Source organism: Microcebus murinus, chromosome 2 (assembly GCF_040939455.1).
Source record: "Microcebus murinus isolate Inina chromosome 2, M.murinus_Inina_mat1.0, whole genome shotgun sequence".
Taxonomy (NCBI): domain Eukaryota; kingdom Metazoa; phylum Chordata; class Mammalia; order Primates; family Cheirogaleidae; genus Microcebus; species Microcebus murinus.
This window is the reverse complement of record NC_134105.1, coordinates 120,489,354-120,516,468: the sequence shown is the minus strand read 5'-3', so window position 1 is coordinate 120,516,468 and position 27,115 is coordinate 120,489,354. Positions and strand designations below refer to the sequence as shown.

The 27,115-nt window shown below is 33.8% G+C and overlaps 1 protein-coding gene across 4 annotated transcripts in view; it reads right to left on the bottom strand.

The window, feature by feature from the left end:
* The window catches only part of RABGAP1L (RAB GTPase activating protein 1 like), a 689,918-nt gene that overhangs the window by 218,375 nt on the left and 444,428 nt on the right, over window positions 1-27,115 (bottom strand). For all 4 annotated transcript variants that reach the window (XM_076000395.1, XM_012765066.3, XM_012765067.3 and 1 more), the window contains 2 exons: window positions 16,501-16,626; window positions 14,782-14,925 (listed from right to left, as the gene is read on the bottom strand). In XM_076000395.1, coding sequence (XP_075856510.1) covers window positions 14,782-14,925; window positions 16,501-16,626 — 270 coding nt within the window. The remainder of the gene's footprint in view (window positions 1-14,781; window positions 14,926-16,500; window positions 16,627-27,115) is intronic.

The following is a 27,115-nucleotide window of genomic DNA, read 5'->3' as shown; positions in this document are numbered from 1 at the left end:
GTATATGATTCAGTGGTTTTTAATATATTCACAAGGGTGTAACAATCATCACCACTAATTCTAGAACATTGTCTCACCCCTAAAAGAAACCTTGTACCCATAAGCAGTCACTCCCCAATCCCTCCTCCCCCAGTTCCTAGAAACTAATCTACTTTCTATCTCTACGGATTTCTACAAATTTCATATAAATAATATGTGGACTTTAGATCTGGCTTCTTTCACTTAGCGTCATGTTTTCAAGGCTCATCCGTGGTGTAGCATGTGTCAGTACACCATTCCTTTTTATGGCTGAACAATATTCCATTATATTGTTCCATTGCTTATTGACTTATCAGTTGATGAACATGTAGGTTTTTCTTCTTTTTAACTATTATGAATAATGCTGTTATGACCACTCATAAGCAATCTCTTCGTGTGAACATATGTTTTAAGTTCTTCTGGGTACATACATAGGAGCTGAATGGCTGGGTCACATGATAACTCTATGTTTAACTTTCTAAGGAACTTCCAAACTGTCTTCCAAAGTAGCTGTACCATTTTACATTCCCACCAGCAATTATTGAGAGTTCCAATTTCTCTACGTCCTCATCAACACTAGTTTTGTCTACTTTTTTTTTATGACAGCCATGCTAGTGGGTATGGAGAGGTATCTCATTATGGTTTTGCTTTATATTTCTCTGATAGCTAATGATGTTAAGCATCTTTTCAAGTATTTATTGGCCATTTGTATATCTTCTTTGGGCAAATATCTATTAAGATCCTTAAGCTGGATACGGTGGCACAAGCCTATGGTCCCAGCTACGCAGGAGGCTGAGGCCGCAGGATAGCTTGAGGCCAGGAGTTCAAGGCTACAGTGTGCTATGATACCATCTCTGAATAGCTACTGTACTCCAGCCTGAACAACACAGTGAGAAATGTCTCTTAAAAAAAAAGATCCTTTGTCCATTTTTTAACTGGATTACTTAGCTTTAGTGCTGAGTTGTGAGAGTTCCTTATATATTCTAGATACAAGGCCCTTATCAGATATGTGACTTGCAAATGCTTTCTCCCATTCAGATTGTTTTTTCACATTCTTGATAGTGTCCATTGAAACACAAAAGTTTTTAATTTTGAAAAAGTTAAATTTACATATTTTTTCTTTGTTGCTTGTGCCTTAGGCATCATATATAAAAAACCATTGGTTAATCCAAGGTCATAAAGATTTACACTTAGATTTTCTTCAAAGAGTTTTATAGCTTTGGCTCTTACATTTAGGTCTATGATCCATTTTGCATATAGTGAAAGGTAGGGATACAACTTCATTCTTTTTTATGTCAATATCCAGTTATCTCAGCAACATTTGTTGGAAAAACTATTCCTTCCTTATTGAATTGTCTTGGCACCCTTGTTAAAAATCAATTGCCCACAAATGTATGGGTTTATTTCTGAATTCTCAATTCCATTCCATTAATCTATAGAGCCACACCTATACCATCATTACCACACAGTTTTGATTACTATAGCTTTGTATTAATAGTAAGGTTTGAAAGTAATCCCCCACCCCAAAGCATTCTGATGAAAGCTATGAATTATACTTTCGGTAATATCATCTTATGCCTTCAAGCATAATTTTCCTCTTTGGTCAATATGTTTTATTTCTATAACCAACCCCTCTTTTCTTTTTGGGATTGGGCACTTAATGATCTAGGACAGGAGTCCTCAAACTTTTCAAATAGGGGGCCAGTTCACTGTCCCTCAGACCGTTGGAGGGCCGGACTATAGTTTTAAAAAAACTATGAATAAATTCCTATGCACACTGCACATATCTTATTTTGAAGTAAAAAAACAAATGGGCAAAAATACCACATGTAGCCCGCATAGTTTGAGGACATCTGATCTAGGCTCACAGAAGAGAGTCTTTTGTAACATAACTCTAAGCAGAGAAATGAGGTAGAGATTCTTAGGAACAAAGTTATGTGAACAGGTAGTCATCTTGGCAGATAGATCCAAAGCAAGCAGTTTTCTTTCACTGTCTTCTTCAACGTGGTTGGCCTGAAACATCTTTGAGGGTAAAATTAGGTGAAATTGAATAACTGAAACCGAGGCCAAAATCATAAGAAAGGAGAAGACCATAGCACAAAGAAGTAAAAGAAGGTGTCAAAAGATGGAAAGTTTAGAGGGATAGAAAGAGAAAATTTCACAGACAGGTTTCCTGAGATTCCAAGAGAGGGGTGGCTGAGAAATATCGGAGTTACCCTTGAGGACCAGGTGGGACAGATAGCAGCACGCAGAGAAACCTCACCCTGCCCCACCTGATTCCCTTTGCCAGACGAGTTCTGACTGAACTACAACAGGTAACTTGGAACTTGGAGAAAAGAATTACTCTTATACATTCTTCAAGATTCATTGATATGACTGATCAACTCATGGTGAAACTTCCTTTTTCCTTAAGTATTGGGTTGTTTCACTATGCTCTCCTGATATTAAGAAAAATATTCCCATAGAACAAAGAATACTCAAAATTTCCATGTGGTTCTCTACCAGACATAAACAGAAAACAATTGTACCAATTTCTGAAAAAAAATATGACCTGGAACAAGAATTAGATCATACATCTAGATAGGTGAGTAGGCAAAGTAATATCTGGCTCTACAGGTGAACTGTTTTTCCTGAAAATTTAGTGTGTTTCAAGGTTGACTCATACAATCTGAATATATTCAGCACTATTAGTTTTAACCCTTAGTCACTTATTTTAAGCTGTTTATTTTTCAAGTTGAAAGCTTAATAGTTGTTAGATAAAATGTGCTTTGATTCTATTTAATGGGAAAAAAGAGGGCACTTAAACTAGAGGTTTTATTAGTACTACTGGATATCTTTTGTTCTTTTACAAAGAATCATATATTAATAAATGATCTTTTAAATAGATTTTCAAGGTAACAGAGATTTTAAACACTAAGAATGTACTAATTTTTCTCTATATTAAGGATTCTTATGGACAAAATAGACTTTTGCCTATCTGTCAATTAGTATAACAAAGAGATTGAGTCTGAAGTAGTATGTACCTACTTCATTGGGATATTAGGAGAACAACTAGACATGCCTTAAGTAAGAAATAAACTACCAGATGCCTTGAGTGCCTTAAGTAAGAAGCAACTACCAGATTATGATGTGGTCCAAGCTGAAATCCAATAGGTCAATGAGCCAGGGGACCAGCAGGAAATTGTTCTATTCAATTATGGAAAAAATTTTGGCATTATCCCTCAGAAAAGAAGAGCAAAATGGGCTATACTACTAGGACATGGACAAGAGGCAAAATGTCAAGTGGACTTCTAAAAAATAAGAGTTTCTGAAAGCCCCGGTGAGACAACTCAAAAAGTTGGAGACCTGAAGTTCTTATTATGCTTCTTTTTAACCAATGCAATCAGCAACTCTAGTACTGGTAGCTGAATATTTTATGACTAGATATAATTAAGAGGCCATGGATAAATGATGAAAAGGTCAAACTATTGTTTTGTTAAAAAATGCCAAACAGCCAGACACAGTGGCATGTACCTGTAGTCCCAGCTACTTGAGAGGCTGAGGCAGAAGGATTGCTTAAGGCCAGGAGTTTGAGGCTATTGTGCACTATGATCACACCTGTGAATAGCACTCTAGCCTGGGCAACATAGTAAGACCCTATCTCTAAAAAAATTGGTAATAATTTTAAAAATGCCAATGGATGCTGATGATGAAGTACAGTTGGCTTTCTCTATCCACAGGTTCTTCATTTGTGATTCAAACAACTGTGGCAGAAAGTATTTTTTAAAAGTAAAAATAAAAATAACAACAATAAAAAATAATAAAATTAAAAATAATACTGTATAACAGCTTTACAAAGCATTTATAGTGTATCAGGTATTATAAGTAATCTAGAGATGATTTAAAGTACATGGGAGGATGTGCGTAGGTTATATGTAAATACTGCATTTTATATCAGGGACTTGAATATACTTGGATTTTGGTATCCACGGGGTGAGGTGAGGGGGAGGGTGAATGGAGAGGGGTCCTGGCACCAATCCTTTGTGGATACCAAGGGACACCTGTACCTGAAAAGGGCAGCTAGAGAAGAATAACAGGAGCATCAGGAGAAGCAATTTAACATGGAGAAAACCTGCTAGACCATAGAAGGAATATGTGGGATGAAATCAACAGAATCTTGGGCTAAGAGATCCAAACTGACTGATGCTGAGAATTGAGAAGACTTCAACTTTAAAATGACAGTAGATATTGAAGACTTCTTAAAAGAGAGAAAGACCATCTGTTTATTTGCTGTGGAGTTGAAGGACAAGAATGTGAATTTAAAAAAATAAAAACCTATTTTTAAATTGCCCGACCATATGAGGGATGTGAAGGGCTGCGGTCTGTTTGGAGAAGGTAAGAACAAGTGGGACAAGGTATGTAAAGTTTTTAGTACAATGTGTGGCCCAGAAATATCCTCCAACAAAGCCCACTTATATTCTGTCCTCAAATCTCTGAGACTTAAAAAGGGAAGTCTGAAAGTTTGTTAGTTAAAATTGAGTACTTATAAAATAGGATGGTAAAGGCAAGTAACTACTCTCTAACATGTGGTCTCACTTTCAATGTACTTCCAGCTGACACTGTATGTAGAGTTCCTTCTCTGTTGTACACTATAAATAACTTATAAATTACAGGAATGTTAATAATATCTGCAATGGAGGTCTTTCAATAAGTATTAGTTAGAAGATGCTTTCATAATCTAATTTCTAGACAATGGAAAGCATTCAAATATTTTATAGTGTTGCAGATAATCATTAAAATAATTTATATGGGTCAAAGTTATACACTGCCCTTACTCAAAACTCAACCTATAAAAAGTATACCATGAAAATTACTTGGAACACAGCTACCACTTCAACTCTGAGGACCAAATTATAATTGTAAAGATTATACTCTATATTAAAACTATGCTACTCCCACTCTAATTAAATAAATACTGATACTTGGCTAATATATAGCTTGTCTTTGAGATGCATTAGAATTTTATTTAATAAATATTATATTTATCAAATACCTACTTTCAATGCAGTCAACACTGAGAATTTTAGTTTAAACTATATGCACACTAGAAATGTTTCATTGTGCCAGATCTACCATTGACTCTTCTCAGGAATTCTGCCTCCATGCACAGTTCATGTTGAATGGTTACAGGTCATGTGATCATGTGACTCACCCCAATCCTATCCCTTCCACAGCAGACTGGACAAGAGGTAGACAATGAGCCTAAGGTGACCCATATTGTGTCATACTGTGACCCATACTGTGTGACCTATGACTATACAGATTTATTTTAAAATATGTGCAGGACCAATTGAGTTTTCACTCAGGAATTTTATCTAAAAGTCACATAAGGAGATTGCCAAGAGCTATTGGTGTTAGAGTTGAAAGGTCATGTAGACCTTCCTGAGATGTTTTAGGCCCTGTACAAAACAAAGCTACAAAGAAGTAGGTCAGGAAAGAAGGGAGAACATCTGACTCACAGAGAAGGACAGCAAGTAATATAGATGAGTGCCTGGACTTACTTTGGTGCCAGTCCTTGCTGAAGTATACTTGCTCAACTTTTCCTGGATTTCCTCCTATATAATAACGCCCCACTGTTCTTGAACTACTATGTCTGGTTTTCTATTTCTTAAAATATCTTAACTAAAATGACTTATTTTTTTCCTCTTAAAACTCAAGACCAAAGTTATTTTTCAGCCTGTAGGATTTAAATGAAGATGATAAAAATAATTTTGTCCATCTTCATTCCTATATTCCTTCAACAGATATTTCATGTGTGTCTACCATATGTCAAGTTAGATACGAGGTATTCAGCAGCACACAAAAAAGAAACAGCTCTTTCCTTTGGAAATTTATAATCTAGTGGGGGAAACAGGCATTTGAAAAATTATAAAAAGTACTATAAATAAATAACTAAGCACTAACCACAGCGTCTTATGGGAGAAAGTAAAAGGCTATATCTGTTTAAGAATGGGTGATCAGGGAAAGTTTCTTAGAGGAAGTAACATTTAACCTTAGACTGGACGGAATTAGCCAAGTAGAGTAAAGAAGACATTCTAGGCAGAAGGAAAAGAATGTATAAATGTTTTCAACTGGAAAAGATCTAAGTGTTCCAGAAAGTAAAAGAAGGCTAGTGGTGAACTCCAATAGGTAAGAGGAAGATTGACTTCTGGATACCACTGGAGAGAAAGGAAGGGCAAGATTACAGGCCAAGCGAAACGATGTGAGTTTTGTTTAGTGGGAAACAAAGGAGTGACATGACTGATACGCGTTTTATAAAATTCTCTTCGGATGCTATGGAGAATAAGGGGAAAAAGAGACATGTGGACAAGTGGGAAGACCAGTAAGGAGACTACTGAATAAGAGATGATGCTGATTTGGAGAAAGAATAAAATGTTCAAGACCTATTTGGAGGTAGAATTGATAATCTAGTGAGTACAATAATATTTTCTAAATATGTTCAATGATGAATTGTTCAGAGACATATACATATGTGTAAACATACAGACATGCATGAGAAGGATAAATATTTTTTTTTTTTTTTTGAGACAGAGTCTCGCTTTGTTGCCTAGGCTAGAGTGAGTGCCGTGGCGTCAGCCTAGCTCACAGCAACCTCAAACTCCTGGGCTCAAGCAATCCTCCTGCCTCAGCCTCCCGAGTAGCTGGGACTACAGGCATGCGCCACCATGCCCGACTAATTTTTTCTATATATATATATTAGTTGGCCAATTAATTTCTTTCTATTTATAGTAGAGACGGGGTCTCACTCTTGCTCAGGCTGGTTTCGAACTCCTGACCTTGAGCAATCCACCCGCCTCGGCCTCCCAGAGAGCTAGGATTACAGGCGTGAGCCACTGCGCCCGGCCGAGAAGGATAAATATTGAATGCTGAATAATGGTTCCTTTGAGGGAAGCCAATGGGGCATGGTTAGGAAGAGGTATACAAATCTTGTTGGTATTGTTTTATTTCTTGACCAGAGAATTAAGATACATAGGAGCTTGTTGTATATATGCATTAATATTTTTATATGTTTTAAATATTTAATCATACATTTAAAAGAATATTTTTAGTTATTTTACTCAGTCCATGTATACACAGCTTAACTGCTATGAGTTTTTCTGCACCAAAAAAATACTATAAAAGAGCTTAGTTATTCCAATTCATTAGAAACTGAAAGATTTTTATTAGGAAAAAAATCTGTCACACTATAACTTTAAGTCAGTGATCCTTATTCTAAACCAGAGAATTAAACATATAATAATTAAATACAATGGGGGTTATCAAACAGGTCTGATGTACATAAAGTCTTTGTGAGTCTTCAAAGTAATATGGGTCTGTTCTTTTGAAGCAAAATATCCTTATTTAGAAGTATCCTTATTTAAAAGTACTAGGTTTGACATACTTACTCTCTTACTGTTCATCTTTCATAAGTATTCCACTTTCTACTTTTTATTTAAAGGTATCAATATTGACCTTACATGCTCCCCAAAGTGTCAATACCTCCTTCTAGAATAAACATTGCAATATGAGCATCGCCAGAATAAAGCATATAACAATATCATTCTGTAGTCACTTCACAGTATCATTTCTTTCCAAAATGCTCCTGGAGGCATAGAAACTGCAAAACCAGCCAACCTTCTCTCTCATCACCGCATTGAATGAGAACATGTAATCAATAACACTTATCCCAGCTGATCCATCAGCACATCCTGTTGCCTCTACCTTTGAAACTTGTCCAGAATCCGACTGCTTCTCACCACCTCCACTGTCACTATCTTGGTCCAAGCTTGGTCCACTATCTTCCCACCCAGATTACTGCAATTCCTCCTCACTGGTCTCCCACTTCTCTCCATGAATACTCTACAATCTTTTTTTAACAGTGAACCCTGAGTGATTAGGGTAAACTGTGTATCAGTACCTGTCACTCCTATACTCAAAACCATCCAATGCTTTCCAACCAGTCCAGTAAAACCTAAAGTCTTTACAGTTGTCAAAAGGCCCTATTAAGATTGCTGTATTTCTTGTCCTTCTTTTATTTTTCCCCATAGCACTTTTTTGCGGGGGGAGTAGGATGTTTTCTTTTATTTCAGCATATTATGGGGGTACAAATGTTTAGGTTATGTATATTGCCCTTAGCTTCCCCCATAGCACTTTATTAAAATACTCAGATACAAGAAGTCTTTGTGAATGTTCAAAGTAATATGTATCTGTTTCTTTGAAGCAAAATATCATGCTATATATTCTATTTAGTCATTTGCTTCTTGTCTATGTCTTCCACAAGGACAAAAGCTTCATGAGGGCAAGAATTTTATCTGTTTTTTTCTTTACTGTTGTATTGTTCAACTAGAATGGTGCTGGGGATTTGGTTAGATTTAAAGTTATTTAGTTCAATAAATGTGGAATGAATGAAGGAATGTTCCTCTAAAAATTACAAGAAACATAACGGTTCTGCCGTTTTAACTCTAGGTTTCTGCCTCTCTCTGTAATTGCCAAAATTAATGAAAATGCAAGAAAGAGTTGTAAGTCAACCAATTTAACAACCATACAGACCTTTGTAGGTGGAAAAGAGTTCGGGTCCAAAAAATGAGAGTTTAGAGAGTTTTCTGGTTCTGAAAATTTGTATTGATAAGTAAAACTTTAAAGTAGCCTACACAGCCTATTTATTGATTAGTCAAAGTAATTTTTTCTCTACTCTTGTGGCCTATTACTACCGTCAGGGTTTTTAGAAACATTTGTATTTATGGCAGTGTTCTTAATCTTCTTTATATCAGCCTATTCTTTTTTTTTTTTTTTTTCTGAGACAGAGTCTTGCTCTGTCACCCCAGCTAGAGTGCAGTGGCATCATCACAGCTCACTGCAACCTAAACTCCTGGGATCAAGAGATCATGGTTTCTGTCTGAGGTGTCATGTCTCACTTGCTTTCTCTGAGGAAATAACCTACCATGTTGTGAACTGCCCTGTGGAGAGGCTAGAATGGCAAGGAATTGAGAGAGGCTTTGGGCTAACAGAGACGGACTGAAGCTCTCAGTCCAATAGCCCATGAAAAACTGAATCCTGCCATCAACAACATGAGTAAGCTTGGAAGTGAATCTTCTCTTGGTTGAGCCTCCTGACGAAATTGCAGACTTTTCTTTTCTTTTCTTTTTTTTTTTTTTTTTTGAGACAGAGTCTCGCTTGTTGCCCAGGCTAGAGTGAGTGCCGTGGCGTCAGCCTAGCTCACAGCAACCTCAAACTCCTGGGCTCAAGCAATCCTGCTGCCTCAGCCTCCCGAGTAGCTGGGACTACAGGCATGCACCACCATGCCCGGCTAATTATATATATATATTAGTTGGCCAATTAATTTCTTTCTATTTATAGTAGAGACGGGGTCTCGCTCTTGCTCAGGCTGGTTTTGAACTCCTGACCTCGAGCAATCCGCCCGCCTCAGCCTCCCAGAGTGCTAGGATTACAGGCGTGAGCCACCGCGCCCGGCTTCTTTTCTTTATTTCTTTTTTTTTTCTAAGACAGAGACTCACTCTGTCACCTGGGTTAGAGTACAGTGGCATCAGCCTAGCTCACAGCAACCTCAAACTCTTGGGCACAAGCTATCCTCCTGCCTCAGTCTCCTGAGTAGCTGGGACTGCAGGAGTGCACTGCCATACACAGCTACTTTTTCTATTTTTAGTAAAGGCAGGGTCTGGCTTCTGCTCAGGCAAGTCTCAAATCCCTGAGCTCAATCCTACCACCTCGGCCTCCCAGGGTGCTAGGATCACAGGCGTGAGCCACCGTGCCTGGCCTACATTAGCCCATTCTGATGAGTTTCTTTTGTGGGGGAGGAAAAAAGGGGTAAAAAGGGAGAGTATTATATAATGAATCTATTCTTCAGATAAAAACTTCAGAAAACTGCCTTGAAGGGGGATTATACCTGGTGGTATTTGATCAGATAATGCAGTACTGTCACTTTTTCATCATCCTAAGAAGAGAAAAGCAGAAGATACACTCTAATTTAAAGGGTCAATGATTTCCTTAAATTTCATGAAATACCAAGTTACTATATAAAGCTGAATATATTTGGTACTCTAAAAATTGAACTATCTGGGAAAAGTCAACTTCAAACATTGCTGTCAGTTATCCTGTCAAGACTAAAAGAAACACTGGTGTTTTCCTTATGTCTTTTGAAAGAAGGTGAAGGGGAAGTAAAAAACACTCTTGGAGAACTACTTGAATCATTACTGGAAAAGGAAATAGAATGAAGCTTCCATTAAGGTCACTAGCTAAAATTTTGCTTTTAGTAAAGAAGCATCTCAACTAGGGGGGAAAAAGGTGATTAGAAAGCTAGTTCATTGAAGAAATTAAGAAGCAACTAAAAGAGCTATACAGATGGACACAGCAGAGGCAGGGTAATATTATTAACTGAATATTTACTATGTAGTAGGTACAGTAGTAGGCACTTTATATCATAACCTCATTTAGTCCTTGTACTAAATCTGGGAGATTGGTACTAAGACTTACATAGGTCAAGTCATTTGAACAAGGTGGTCCAAGAAAAGTTGACTAAAACTCTAACATCCTAACTTGAATGCCATATTGGCTCTGTGTTGCTTCTTATAAAACTCAGTACTTTTCTGGATTTTCCCATCAGTGCAACTTCTCTGATATAAGCACAAAAGTGATTCTGCTCTTAGCTCCAGCTCTTACTCTCCATCTGTAAGTAACTTCAGAAATCAAGTTAATCACTTCAGTCACCAAATGAGTTCAACTTTGTTGCATATTCATGAACTCTAAATCTGACCCAGTATCTTCTATCTAAAAACAAAAGAAAACAAAAACCTGCCACTGAACACAAGGAAGACCTTTACTGAATAAAAGCAACTCAAAAGGTAATGCTCATATTTCTTTGGAAGGCTGCTGGGTAGATCTACTAAAGCTAAACATCTGCACACCCTAACCCAGCAGTTCTCTTCCTACATGTATACCCACAGATGTGCACACCGATGTTCACTAAAAGACAAATTCAAGAATGTTCATAGCAGTACTATTCACAACAGTCTTAAATCGGAAACAACTCAAACAGCCGTCAACAATAGAGTGTGAGAATGGATAAACTGTAGTATAGTCACACAATGGAACAAACCACGCCCAGATGCAACTGTATGGATAAATTTCACAAACATAATGATGGAGTAAAAAAGTTAGACAAAAAGAGTTCATATTATATGATTCCATTTATATAAAGTTTAAAATCAAATAGATAATCTATGGTGATAAAAAGTCAGGATAGTGATTATTCTTCAGAGGGGTAGTTACTGAAAAGGGGCTTCTGAAATGCAGATAATGTTCTGTTTGTGTTTTTAAATCTGGGTGCTTGTTTCCTTATTATGTTAATTTTTAAAAAAATCATCAAGTTTTACATTAATTTTTGCACATTTTCTTTTGTTCTGTTATAAAAAGTTACTTTTATAAGTGCAATGTTTATTAGCCAGGCATAGTGGCACACACCTGTAGTCCTAGCTACTCAGGAGGCTGAGGCAGGAGGAGCACTTGAGCCCAGGAGTTTGAGGTTGCAGTGAGCTATGATGACACCACTGCACTCTAGCCAGGGCGACAGAGTATGTTTTATTCTTGGTGGGTTAATAGCACAATATTTACACTATGAATGTTAATACTTTTAGCCTTTTTCTTATCTTGCTAAACAGATAAAGGCAGACAATAAGGCATAAGTTTAGTTTTTTAAAATGATCTTCTTTTCAATTATTCACTAAAAGACAATCTATAGAGAGTTTCATTCATCTTAGTATAAGAAAATATATTTTGAATTCTAGTTTCAAATCCTCTTGGCATCCATAGTCCTGGAATTAACCCTGGTCATCGTACATTAAAGTTTAAGCAAACATTTAAAATAAAATTATTAATAACTAGCAGTTGTTTACTCAGGCTGCATTATCAAAGTCTATAAAATTCTTCCCTGTTCTGCTAAATTAACTTCATATTTTTAACCTCAGAATGAATGAAGAAGTCCTTAAAAGTATATAGCTTAGGAAAGTATGGCATGATGTACTCAAACTCAATGTCTTTCATTTCCACTTTGCAATAGGATCTTTAGTAAAATACTTTGCAGACCAATATATTTTTTGGTCAGAATGATAACCTTTGAAAAATCAACATTTTTTCCATCTGAGAATTAAAAAAAAAAAAAGCCTTCGATTTGTAACTCAACAATAATGCATAACCATCAAGATTTAAATTGTTTTTTTAAAAAGAGAAAATATGACAAAAATAAACAACTATGGATGATCTATTTAAGACTGTGTTACCATTTCTGTTCTTAGAATATTTCCATCGCATATGAAAGAATAGCTTTTGATATAAATATTTTGTTAACTACAAGAAGAAAAGGGGCAGAGAAAAAACACAGACAGGTAGGAAGTAAAAGTTTATTCAAAAATTTCCTTTGTAAAATAATCCTTGACAAAGATGAGTTAGTGGAAAGAACAAATATCCCGAAGCACACTACAATACTGTTCCCAATAAAGTTTATTTTGAAAAGCTATTTTACTCTTAAAGGATGTTATAATTTATTTCTCTGGGTATCATGATGCTATGGTTACAACCTACTCCATGTTTTGGAAAGCTGTGCAACATCTTTAAACAGCTATAGAGCAGATTTAAGGGGAGGAAAAGCAACATCTATGATGCTCTTATTAGTTTTAATGAACATTATGATCTTTCAAACACTGTGATTATGAATCACAGTTGACAAGTGATGAGAAAGCTTATAAATTTACTTTTCTTTTCCATAACATAAATGTTGCTCATTTTCTTAGTAACTGATATCAGAAAATCAAGTACCTTCAAGATAACATTTCCTGAGAAATTGTAAATCTAGATTCCTGGAGACCCACAGACAGTGCTCTGATGCCAGGTGTGCCATCATTCAGGCAGAGACAACTTTAGGAGGTCACCATTCCAGTGAACTAAAGAACAGCATCATTACTCTACCAGAAGTGATTGAGAAATCTCATTTAGCTAGTTATGATTAAGCATATTAATTTTATTCCCTTTTCTATAATGAATACTATACAACCAACCTAGTATAAAATTAGATAATCTCTTTCAGCAAAAAAAGTGAAGCAATGACAAAAAATATTTGCAAGCTCATACTATATATTAATATAATACAAAAACTGTTAAAATGCCATACCCCCACTTTCCTGTTTTTATGAAATACCATCACTAAGCTCAGTATGTAATAAATAAAATCCATGACTATTTATTTGTCAAAACTTTTAGTATTAGCTTTTGTGAGTTTGGTTTTTGCTTTCAAAGAGCATCGTACTAAAATTGGGGAATTGGAACTAGTTACCACACCAATTTGAATAATCAGGCAAAGTAGAGTTTTTAGTACATATGACCAAAATATGCTTTGTATATGGTGTGGTCACACCACTGTGACTTTGAATAAGGTTTTTAGCTCCTGATTCTACATTCTTCCTTTTAGTTAAATTTAGAAAGGTACTTTCCAAACTAATTTGGAAGTAAAACGAGTAGGAGAATTAATGTGTTAACAACCAGGTTCTCTAGCTGTTATATTAATATATTCAGGATTCAGGAACTTATTCTGTGAACCCAGCAAGTCACCTCAGCCTTCTTTATCAAAGTGTGTTACAAATGACTAAAAATCTTACATGCTTACAAAGTGCTCACTGGCCTTCAGGTACTATACAACTACTAACTAAAGCCTTTGAAGAGCAAAAGCCCAGCTAAACTTGCATATAATATCATTACTGTTGTAGTAGGCTGAGAAATAACACTATTATGCTTCACATAGCTTATATTAATACATTTTATCTTTTTAAATCCTGTTTTTACACTTAAACTTCCAATTCCTAGTGTGATTAAGATAGACTTTTAAGAAAGAAGAATTTTTACCTAAAAGTATAATAACATGAAACTGTCCAGACTATATTAAGCTTATAATCAAGTACATAAGTTTACACTTTTGATTGCTTCTGCTTTTTAACAGTTATATTTATATATACATTTACGCTACTATTAAAAATACATACTTCTCATCCAGCAACTTTCCTGTTACTGCTAAAACTGTCAAAACATTTTGATGGCAATATAATATGTATGTATGTGTAATATCGCTCATTTCTTTAGAAGAGTAAAGTAAATAAATATAGCCACCTAAGGAACTAAAAACAATAAACAAATATAAACACCTAAGAAATTTTACAAACTAATTTCTGAAATATTTTACTGTCAAAAAATATAATTATGTGACATAATAATTGCTTTAGTTTATCCTTTCTCTCATCATCTGGCAAGAGCCTCAAACATCATACACAGAAATATATCTTATGAATTAAGGAATTAGTTACTGTAAAAATCTCATTTATATTCACTCTTGGAATATAATGGCATTAATATTAAACACCTGATTCTAAATTCATTTATTTAACCTTAAAAGTCCTTTATATTTATAACACATTATTATACAGATATAGGCTTACTGTGAATTTAAATTATGCAAACTTAATCACCTCATTTTACTTTGTAGGAAATACATATGTCTTAATATTTTCATTTCTCACAATAAAATTATAATTAAAATATTCTTTACTAAAAATTAAAATGGAACTTTTTGGTGAGTATTTATGGCTTAATGTAATAGGAAAAAAGAAAATGAAGAAAACTGTAACCACTTTAAGCAGAAACTATTTTCTATTTTGACTTAGGTATGAAAGACAGAAGTCACTCTACCTCACAAAGCAGTAAGTCAATGATGTGGAACACCATGCAGAGTGGGAACTTGGCAGTAAAAAGAGTGAGAAACCACTGGGATGCATACATATGAGCCTCTAGGTTCAGATCACAGAAATGGCTGTGCAGTTCTGGTAGCTGCTCCTAAAATCAAAGTGGAAGATTTAGGAAGTCATTTTGCCACAACTATGATTTATAACAAGCTTTCTATGATCACTTTAACTTTATTCCAGCATTGGTTACATTTTATGTAACAACACAAAAGTGATTGTAGGTGATGGGAATTCGAGATACGACAGATCATTGAGAAAAACAAAAATACATTTGTTATTAACAACTAACAAAGACCATCTCTTGCTCATTTGATTGTTTTTGTTTCTTGGGAAATGCTCATTTTGACAGAACACCTACAAGCTAATGAATATCTTCACTCCAGGGTCAAGTCAAAATATCCACATTCAGAGTTCAACTCTTAACTACCTGGAAAAAAAAATGTGTATTTCTTTGGAAACCAGCTAATATCAACATCTTCTGGGGTCCATGATATTATATTGGTATGTTATTTGAGCAAATGGAAAACCCCAAACATAATCAAATATTTAAAAACCTATCTTAAACATATTAAGAATGGCAAATAAAGAAATTGTGCAAGGGTATAGTGTATAAAATTGCATATCTCCTAACAATGCCATTATGCTAGCTTTATTTTTTCCCCCAACTTCAACAAGCAAATGCCTTTTAAAAGCATGGAAGATGAAGCATAGCATAGCTATTCCCATAATTGAAAGACAAAGACAAAGATATGTAAAACTCCACCTTCATTTTGTTTTCATAAACAGATAACAAAAACAAAAAAAAACCCGCTTCTTACTCTAGATGCTGTCTTTGAAAAACACCAAATGTGCCTATCAGGAACTTTAAATGGGTGTCCAAATAGTCATTCAGTTAACAGAAAAAAGTGCTTAATAGAAAAACGAGGTTGAATTTCTTCATAGTTCCACAAATTTGTTCTTCACTTATCAGGTATATTTACTTGATTCTCAAAGTTCTTAGGAATATTGACCTTTGAAAAAAAATGAACTTTTATAAAGAAGAGGTAAAATGTGAGTAATTCGAACTATTTTGAATTATATATTATATGTAACATATATTATATGTAATTATATATAATGTATGTTATACACTATATATTGAAATTAGAAATTATATGGAGAAAAATTTAAAATATGTCCCTATATTATAGTATTTTAGGGGTTTTTATTCCCTTTCTGTCTTTCCTAAGTGTTCTATGTAGATCCGGATAAGGTTGTGGCACCGATTGTTCTATTAGGCCCAGATAAGGTAGTGGTATGGAGAAAGCTCTCAAGCATTTCAATTTTCATTCTTTAAATATTTTCATTCCTCTACAAATGATACCTGGCAATCTCTTCATTGACTTAACTCCTAACTTCAAAGTCTATTAAAGTTGAATATTTAAAATGAGAGACTATTTTTTAAAAAGTCAAATGGCTAAGTAAATATATTATTATAGTAGATATTAATTAGTAGATATCTACTAATGTAGATATTAGTCAGAAGCCAAATACATTTATATTTATATTTTCTGTTGTATTTTGTTAAATTTTTACATTAATAACTCATGATTATTTACCAACTCTATTAGGCTTTTTATACAGCTCAACAAATCCCTGAGTGATAAAAGCTCCTAATTTTATTTACCTGCATTAGTCTCTCCAACTGATAGAATTTGCAATGAAGATCTTCAAAGTTGTTTTTGTAGAGGTCTCGCAAACCATAGTCATACATGATTTTCACCAAAACACAGAATGCTTGTTCCTCTGGCATCTATAGGAAAATACAGACATATAAAACATGATCAAGTGGCATTTGACCAGAATGTCAGCAAAGTTCCCTCATGCTACTAGTCCTCTGCATCAATAGTTGAAGGCCTGAAGTAAATGATGTCCTTGGAGCCAGGCTCTGGAGAGTAACACAGGTAAAATTTATATTTAAAACTTCTAGTTTCTTCACTTGAGATGAATTGCCTTCTTTTGTTAATTTTAATCATGCTTTTGTCATTCATTCCTTAGGCCATCTTTCAAAAATAGGCAACACAGTCACGTGATTAAGAAATCAAAATAGTATAAAAGGACATAAAGGTAAAAGTCTCCCTCCTTCCTATCCTTATATACAATAGTCCCTGGTTCCTGCCCCCACAACCTCTTTCACATAACCTCACAACTACTCTTAATAATGTCATTATGTATACTGCCAGTGTTTCTCTATGCAAATAACTATATTTCTTATTTTATTTTACCCATTTCTTACATAAAAGATATCATTCCATAAACATAGTTATGCATCTTGGTTTTTTCCTTAACAATATAAGTTGTAAATATTTCTACCACAGTATATAGTTACCTCTTTATTTTTTAAAAATAGCTACAAAGTATCCTATTGTGTAGATGTACTATATTTCGTTTAACCTTGTATTCATCAGTACTTTCCTATTAATGGATACTTGAGATGTTCCTGATTTTTTGTCACTAATAGCTTCAATGAACAACCTTATATATGCATCATTTTTTTCACCTATGCAGGAATGGGGTTGGGGTAGAGGACATTCTCGAAAGAGGGACTGCTGGGCCACAGGATAAATGCATTTTTACTTTTGATAAATAGTCTAACACTATCCTTTCAGAGTCTTCTTGATGTTGCTATTTTTTCTATAAAAAACAGTTTTCAGGAAAATGAGCAATAAAATATAATATATTAACCCTTTCAGAGGTATTTTTATCTGAATAGGAAATAAGAGTCTAAAGTCAAAGGGACAAATCTCTAAATTGTGCTAACAATAAACTGAAAGCATATGGAAAGGGACATATCCAATATTCTAGAATTACACCAAGCAAAAAAAAGCTGTTGTACTTACTCAGTGTCCTAGGATGTAACTATTATGTAAATATCTACTTTAAATATAACTTCCCTGAAAATACACATTTGGCTGATTATAACTTCATGCCTGAATAACTGAATCAAGTAGGGTTCTATTTGTCCACTTAGAAAAGTAATTGTTTAAGTTTGTATATAAATTAGCCACTTCAATTATCTACTTATAAACTATGAGATACCTAAATTAGGTAAATAAAATCTCCTAAAGTTAAATAAGTACACTTCGCTGTTGTCATTTTGATTCTCTAAACATCTGCTTATTTCATTTTTAACTATAAGTTGTTTGAGGACTTTTCAAAGTTTTTGGCCTTTGACCTGAGCTGTTCAAGTCAGCAAATATTTCTAACTTCTATTCAGTTACACTATATGCTTTACTCCTTTAGCAAATGTGTCACTGGTACCTCAAGTAACACTAACTGGTATAGTACATTTATGTCCTATAATACTTCTCTCTTACCACCAAGTTCTAAGTCTATCTTAGTCTCAGATCTCTACTCAAATGGCTATACAAAGGAACTACATGTAAGGTAACCGTAGCCTGTCCTAGTGAAAATAATTCACTTAAGTCCCTTCTTTCTAAGTAAATGACAATTAGTTGAATATTTTACCATCTGGTAATCTTATAAAGGCAAGAAGCCTTTATCTCCTTGAATGTGGTAAAATCATTAAAGCAAATAAAAGGCTTAAATTAAGCCTTTTGGCACTCCTACACTCAGTCACTGATCACATGAGAAACAGACACTGTCCGAGGCTTTGGGGATACGGAGGTAAAGGTATAGTGCCTTCCCAAAGGATGAGTAAACAGGCAACTCTGCTCGAGTCTGACAAGGACACAGAAGTCTCCGGGTAGGGAAAGTTAGGTGTGTGGATGAGAAGGCAGACATCACTACCGCTAGAGAGCACAGAGAGCAATGGCTGGATAAAGAGCAGGATAAGTCATTCAGGATACTGATAGGGCAAAGACAACTGAACACAAATTTCTGCTTGTTTTAGACATGTAGCTTGAAAATCATTTCTCTCCCTGGCTCTACCTTCCTCTCCTCACACACAGGAAATAATATAATTAATAAGAGTTCTCCAAAAACAAAACCATCAAAAAGTTTGAACTTGATCCCTAGAAAATAAAAACTTGTAGATATTATAATAACTAACAATCCCAGCCCATAATCTTTATTTTTATAAAACACATCTATATTTGGGAGAGAGAAGTAGTCTTGGAGTCAGTATCCTCTTTGTCTAGCTTTGGCTCTTTAGCCAAGTTTTAAATTTTCAGTTAGTTTATGTACCACATGGAAACAGCGACTAAACCTATAAAATACCAGTCCAGCTGGGGTAAAATCAATACTATTTGTTAAGACTAAGATCACCTATACTAGGCTGTTATAGGATCTTAGATATTATCTCATCACAAAACTGACTAAAATGAATCCCTGTGAGTATAGAAAAAGACTGCTAATAAGATGAGTGAGAAATTAATGGAAAATATGTACAATCCTGTAGATAATGGAAATGTGACCTTCTCGTTCCAGCTTAAAGATTAATGGGATCTATTTAGCATGTATACTTATGTTTCCCTTGGTGTTTCTTTCTTTAATTAATGTATTCATTATTAGTAGCAACAATCAGGGTAAGCATATAAAATTTAGCAAAAATATCAAAGATTTTAAAAATGAAAGCAAGTACCTAAAAAATGTGTAAAATATGGTTAAACAGCAAATAATGATGACATTTACACTGCAAAGAATAAAGGTAATTCACATAGTGAGTTGTAACAGTATTTTGCTTATGAAGGATAAGACAATACATGTTTTAAGGAAGATATTATACCTCAGTGCAGTGGCAATATCAAGAAGTCAAGGCTGAGCTTAGATTTGTAGTGCTGTGTAACATAAGATGTATGGTAAGAAAACATATTTTGAAAATTTAAAAAATATTCACTTACTAGTGGCTATTAATGACTTCAATGATGGCAGAAAAATTTATTGACAATAATAAATTATTAGCTTTGTTGATACAAATAAACATAATACCAATCATTCCAAACAAGTTGAGTCATAGGAGCCCTGCTGTAGCAATTGCCATGTTTGGCCACTATCCATAACTCCGACAGCACTAGAACACGAAGGCACCAGAGCTGGGAAGTACTTCACAGCAGTGGTGCAGCAGCAGTACTCCATTATATGCTATTTCTATCACACAAATAAAGGAGATGATGTAAATTGTCTAAGAGTATAGATAACAGTAAAAAGTATAATCTTATACTTAAAATTAAAATATTATTTACTAAAATATTATTACTAAAATATTTATTACTTAAATAAATTAAAATATTTATTACTTTATTACTATTAAAATATTTTATTACTATTAAAATATTTATTACTTTTGTTTTTAACATAAGTTACTTAACCATAAGTTTATGTCATTTAATTTTTAACAATGGCTGTGTTCACAATTTTGTGAACAAAATTGGGTCTCCAAGCCGGTAAGACCTGGCTCCAGCACAGCACTGATAGAGATCATAATGAAGAGCTGAGACTGTACTGTAAGCGCGATAAGAAATCACTGAACAGTTCTGACCAGCGGATCTGATTTTATTTTTACTAAAGTCATATGTACTATACAGAAAATTGAGTACAGAATAAGAAGGATTATAAATACAGTCAGCCCTCTGTATCTGTAGGTTCTACATGTGTGGATTCAACCAACCAAGAATGAAAAATATTTGAAAAAGCAGCCCAATAAAATAACAATAAGAAATAATACAAATAAAACAATATAACAACTATCTACACAGCATTTACATTCTTATTAGGTATTATAAGTCATCTAGAAATGATTTAAAGCATAGGAGAGGGTATATATAGGTTATACGCAAATGCTATAGCCATTTTTTATGAGGACTTGAGTTTCCTCAAATTTAGGTATCTGCAAGGCCCTGGAACCAATTCTCCATCAGTCCCCTATACTGAGGAACAATGAGAGGTTGGTTTACTAAGATCAGTTACTTTTCTTTTGTATGAAAGCATAATCTACAAGTACCTTTATTCAACCATTCCCCTAACAAATTTTCCCAGAAATAGATCATGAATACAGAAAAGGTGTTGCAGTGAAAAAATATGATTTTGGAATTAAACCAATAGATGTGAACTCCAGATGAGCTTGCTCTTAGTTACTAGCTGGGTGACCCTGAGCAGTTACCTCTCAATGCCTGAGATGTTTTACTCCTAAAAAGTTAGCAATAAGAATACCTGTGTCATAGGGATGCTGTAAGGATTAAATTAAACATATGTGAGAAACAACATGTGCATATTTTGATGATCAATAAATATTAATTTCCCTTCTCATTCCCTCCGTAAAGACAGAGACTATGTCTTACACATCAACAACTATCATATTGCTTTATACAAAGGTACTAAAAATAATAAATGCATGAGTAAAAATTATGTCCTTTCTATTGTTAAAATGATTTATTAGAACATAAATTCTTAACCACTTTGGTACGAGCATCGTCGACAGCCACAGATGAACACGCAACAAAAATGTAGAAGGAAAGGATTGGTATAAAAGTTGGAAGCAAAGAGAAGCCAAGTGCAACTATATTAGCACTTAATGTCTTGTAATATTATTATAAATGTTAAATATAAGAAATTTTTGTATTATTTATATTTTATATTAGCTATAAAGTTTGTCCCTCAATTGGCATAAAGTAAATCAACCAGCATCCGAGATTCAATACCTGGTTGTACTATTAAACTTCACCAAACTATATGTAGTTCTCCCACTATATAGTATTGTGGTATCTGCCTACTTTAAAAAAATTATAATTATTAAACTTATGGCAATTATTAATGTTTCATTGAAGAAGATAATCTAATTTATCACCAATATGCAATTGGTCTAACGTACAATACAAATAAATAATTGAATAATATATCTTTACATAAAATATTAAGATGTTAGCACATGGTGGGTTTCTAATATTACATATCCATCTTTGCTGTGTATAAGGACTTTATCATGGAATTAGTGTTATTTAATTGGGGAGAAAATGAGATAAACATTAAAATCTTATAATTTAAGATACCAAAATATCATACATGCCTCTGTAAGATACAAAACAAAATACTTATCTGATATGAATAATCTGAGAATCAAGCATGATGTAATCACTGTTTAGTAACAAACGAGAAAGATCTGCCATTTGTACTAATGGAGACAAACCCAGAATGAAGACAGTCTCCAAGCTTGACTGCTTCTCTCAACAATAAACCATTAAAAAACAAGCTGTAAGTACTTTAAAGGTCTTTAAGATACACCTGAAGTAATACACAACAAGATATATTTTAAGTAAAATTATATTTTGATAATTAAAAACAATCCTCACATTTAATATAAAACTAAATGTTCTTGTGAAGGCAATTCTGAATTTTCTCCAATAAAGATGAAAGCTAGGGCCTATTTTGAAGATCAAAAGCTCATGAGTCTTCATTTTTTTAATATACATTAAAAAGCAAATAGAATGAAAACTTCTCATCATTTGTTTATTTTCCCTTTAAGTCAACTAGCTGCTAAAGTATATTTAAATTTAAAGTTTATTTATGAGTATGAAACTCCATCATTGTATAATATGTTAATTTCTTATGCATAATCAATTTAACTTGGTGGGACCAGGGGTCAAAAGAAAATTGGCTAGGCAAATAATTATTAATTTTAGAAATAACAGTAGCAGCTACCATTATTAAACATATTCATTTATGACCTCATTTGATTCTCACAAAAAATCCTGTATGGTAGATATTATTTTTACATTTTAAATATAAGACTAGTGAAGTTCAGAGAACTTAAATGATTTGACAGTAATTATATGTCTATTAAGTAAAGCCTGGATTCAATCTCATAACTACACTCCTTTCATATCAGGTATGAAATAAGTAAGACTCTTTACACTCATAAGGGACTCCAGTACCGATAATAACATTACAAGGATGATAATATTATTTCTATTTTATAAATGAAGAAACTAAAGCTCAGTTTAAGAAACTTGCCCAAGGTCATATAACTTGAAAAGTATTAAACCACAATTCAAATTCATAGTTGTGCTTTTTACTATCCTTTGAAGGAGCTTCTAAAGGGCAGAGAAACGTAAGATAGTAGCTAAACAGGAGGATTAAGAGAGGATTTTTTTTTAAGGTAAAATGTCTTGAGTATATTACAGAACACAGAGAAATGTCGGGAAATGGCTCAGAAGCACTTGATGGAAGAATTATCTCAATAGGAAAATGAATGCTTCCTTCTCTTGAACAATAAGGAAAAGTGATTTGGAAGTTTAAAAGGACTTATTAAAAAGTATACTAAAACTCTTGCAGTAAGTACATTATCCCACAGGAAGAAAAAGAAAGGGAATGGGTTTTTTGCTGTTGTTGTTGTTGTTGTTAATGCAAGAGCTATAGCAAAAGATAGTCTCTTTTCGATAAAGTTATAAAACTGAAAGGATGTGAATCCCAGCCAGCTAGCAGCTACTGTGCCCACTTTAGGGCCTGTCCATATGACTAAGGCAATAACACTCACTAAGAACAGAGATACACACATAGATTGCTGATGACAAAATATGAACTCTGGAATCCAACCATGTCAAAATCATCTCTGTCCTAGATTTCTCAGTTACATGAACCAATAAATTTCCTTTATAATTTAAGCTACTTAGAGTTGGACTTCTACCACATGTAGCAGAAAGAGTCCCTGAATAATATCATGTCACAAATATGTTACTTATGTATACACATATAAAGACATTTGGAAGCCTCTATCTTGTCACCTTGGATTCCGTGGAATCTTTATTTTCAAGAAAACTAGTAAATAGTTCTGCATCTCATTTCTTACTTCCATTGGCTAAATCTTATCAGAAACCTGTCTTTTAGGGGGGCTATATTAAAGGATTTATAATTTTAAAATATTTTTATCCTGAAACACAACACACAGAAAAACGCACAAAAGTTAAATGTATACATTAATGAGTAATCAAATCAATTATAAAATAAAAACAAATTATTACAAAGGACTCATGTAACCACTACTCAGGTTAAGAAAGAGAATACTGTCAATACCCTGAAGGTCACTTTGTGTCTCTTTTCAGTCATAACCCCAAATTTCTCCCCAGAGAAATCACTATCCTGACCTTAACAGTTATCACCTCATTGGTGTTCATATATATAAAAATATATATATATTTATATATATAATTTAATATATAATAATATAAAATAAATATATATATTTTAAAAATATTAGTTATATATATATATATATCACCCTACAAATAGAGTTTCCTTTTGCCTGTTATTAAACCTTATACAAAGTGGAATCATATCAAATGTAACCTTGCACTTTGCTTTTCTTTCTAAATCTTATTTTTATGTGACTCATTCGTATTAATCAATGTAGTATAAAACATTCATTTCATTTCTACTAGCATATTTACTATATGAACATACCACAATTTAGCCATTTTAATGTCTGATTATAATTCAAATATTAGACATTTTAATAGTGGACATGTGAGTTGTTTCAATGTTTTGACTATCATAAACACTTATCCTAGGATAACCCTAATACATGTATATTGGTGAATATCTGCATAAATTTGACTAACGTATATATCTAGGACTGAAACTTCTGGGTATGTACATCTTTATCAGATAAAGCCAAACTGATTTCTAAAGGAGCTGTGCCTAGTCATAGTTTTTTAGAAAATTCAATAGTTTTTTGCTTTTTTTGAGATAGAGTCTTGCTCCATTGCCTAGGCTAAAGTGCCAGGGCATCAGCCTAGCTCACAGCAACCTCAAATTCCTGAGCTCAAGCAATCCTCCTGCCTCAGCCTCCTGAGTAGCACCACCCCGACCGGCTAATTTTTTCTATTTTTAGTAGTTTCCAGCTAGTTATTTCTATTTTTTAGTAGACACATGGTCTCACTCTTGTTCAGGCTGGTCTTGAACTCCTGACCTCAAGCATTCCTCCTGCATTGGCCTCCCAGAATGCTAGGATTACAGGTGTGAGCCACCATGCCTAGCCAAGAAAATTATATAGTTTTAAATATTCTAGATTATTGAAATATAATTCTTTCTGCAGTGGTAAAGCTTCTACACAGGCCAATATTATATATATATATTATATATATATAATAATTTAACTTTAAAAATAAGCATAATTTTCTGAATGTATAAAAAGGTACAAGTTCAATTAAAAAACTTAAAACTACTTGACAATAAATATGATAGAAAAATATATTGTGTTAAAAAATATCTAAAATATTTTATGATTTTAAAAATAAGTGATATATATAAAATAGGGTATTATTTATTAAACCTCCAATTAAATAAAGACTATTATAATGATGATATTAAGAATTATTGCATGGCCGGGCGCAGTGGCTCACACCTGTAATCCTTGCACTCTGGGAGGCCGAGGCAGGCAGATTGCTCGAGGTCAGGAGTTTGAAACCAGCCTGAGTGAGAGCGAGACCCCGTCTCTACTATAAATAGAAATAAATTAATTAACCAACTAATATATAGAGAAAAAATTAGCCGGGCATAGTGGCGCATGCCTGTAGTCCCAGCCACTTAGGAGGCTGAGGCAGTAGGATCGCTTGAGCCCAGGAGTTTGAGGTTGCTGTGAGCTAGGCTGACGCCATGGCACTTACTCTAGCCTGGGCAACAAAGTGAGACTCTGTCTCAAAAAAAAAAAAAGAATTATTGTATATTTAATTTCAAAGGCAGTTGAACATTATTATGGTTGCCAGTAATATGTACTGTAACATTTATTCTCCAACTGTAAATTATATATTTCTAATTTCATAAATGGATATAACAGTATCTACTATGATAAGCAATTAATTCTTCCATTGCTTAAACTACTACACATTACAAAGGTATTGTCAAAACATCAAGAAATTCCCAAGCACAAGGAGAGGCTAATTATTTCTTAAAGCTACTTAGACATGGCAAAACCTAAAAATTCAAAACTTTGCTTTCAAACATACTTTCATTTTTAGTTTTTCTTTCTTCTTAGGCAATGAATATGAAATATAAATGACCGTGGGTGAGGGAAGGACAGCATCCCCAAAAGAAGCAGCCTTTGACAATGATTAATATGGAGCTGCCGAAGGATGTCTGGTAGCAAAAAGAAGCAATAGCTTATGTAACCGATAAAAAATTAGTCAGTAAGACCCTAATAATGTATCTCCCTGGAACCTGAGATAGTGTCTTTGATGAATTGTTTAAGCCAGCCTATATTCTTCTACCTGTTTAAACCATGGAGGCAAAAATATGGTTAAAAAAAATTACAGATAACTTCCGTTATTCGAATTGGTTGATGGATGGGTTCGTCAGTTAATGGAATATGCTGATTAATGAAATTATCACATAGACTGCTAATTAAAAATTAAAATATAATATGTTTTTCATTAACACTATATTGCATATCAGTTAATTTTTCCTTAAGGATTCTGAAAATATTTCTATATTTCAAGTTATCTTTATAAGCCATGGAAACACTGCATAATTCTATCAATATAAAAAGTGTAAAAGACTGGACTAAATTTCTGTCCATCTTGTGACATACTTTAGAGTCTATTTTATTGAATAAGTTAACAAAGGCTGACTTGCCATGTGGTCCTTATAATGTGGTAGAGCAGATGATGTAGAAAAAAATTCTGGGTATTTGGCCTTTCTAGTTATTTGAATCAACCTCTCTCTCTCTGGGAGTGTGAGTATTAAGGGTGTTTCCAAATAATTATGAACTTACAATTAAACTAAACCTCTGTCAAATCTCAGAACATATTTCTCAGAGAGATATTTTTCTCAGTGACTTTATTTTATTTTATTTTTTTCTTCTATCTGTTCTGCCAAAGTGACTCAGTGACTTTAATCAATATATTGTAATATGTTAAATAGGGCTACAGGTAAAAATTGCTAAACTGTGGTATATTCAAAGATTATTTTGTTCAAAACAAAGCTTCACCACCTATGGCTTGAACATTAGCTTCTTATCAAAGTGATTATAAAAGCTTCCTTTAGAGAGATGGCTCAAAACCTTGATGAACACACCCATGTCACTGCTTATGATGTCCAGCCTTTTGAATTAGGCACCTGACTATTCTAGATACTAGCTGAATTTAGTGGCAGAACAAGGGCCCCTGAGAATCTGTGATTATAAAGTGTTCGATCATCAGAGAAAGTCCCAAAAAGATGGGATATGGGGATATCAAAGAAAGAAGTAAAATAAGGAGAAGATAGACGAGATTGTAAACATGACAATGCAACAGAGGAAGAAATCAACCTCAAAGTGAGATAAAGTGAATAATCACAATAGAACCATTGTGTAT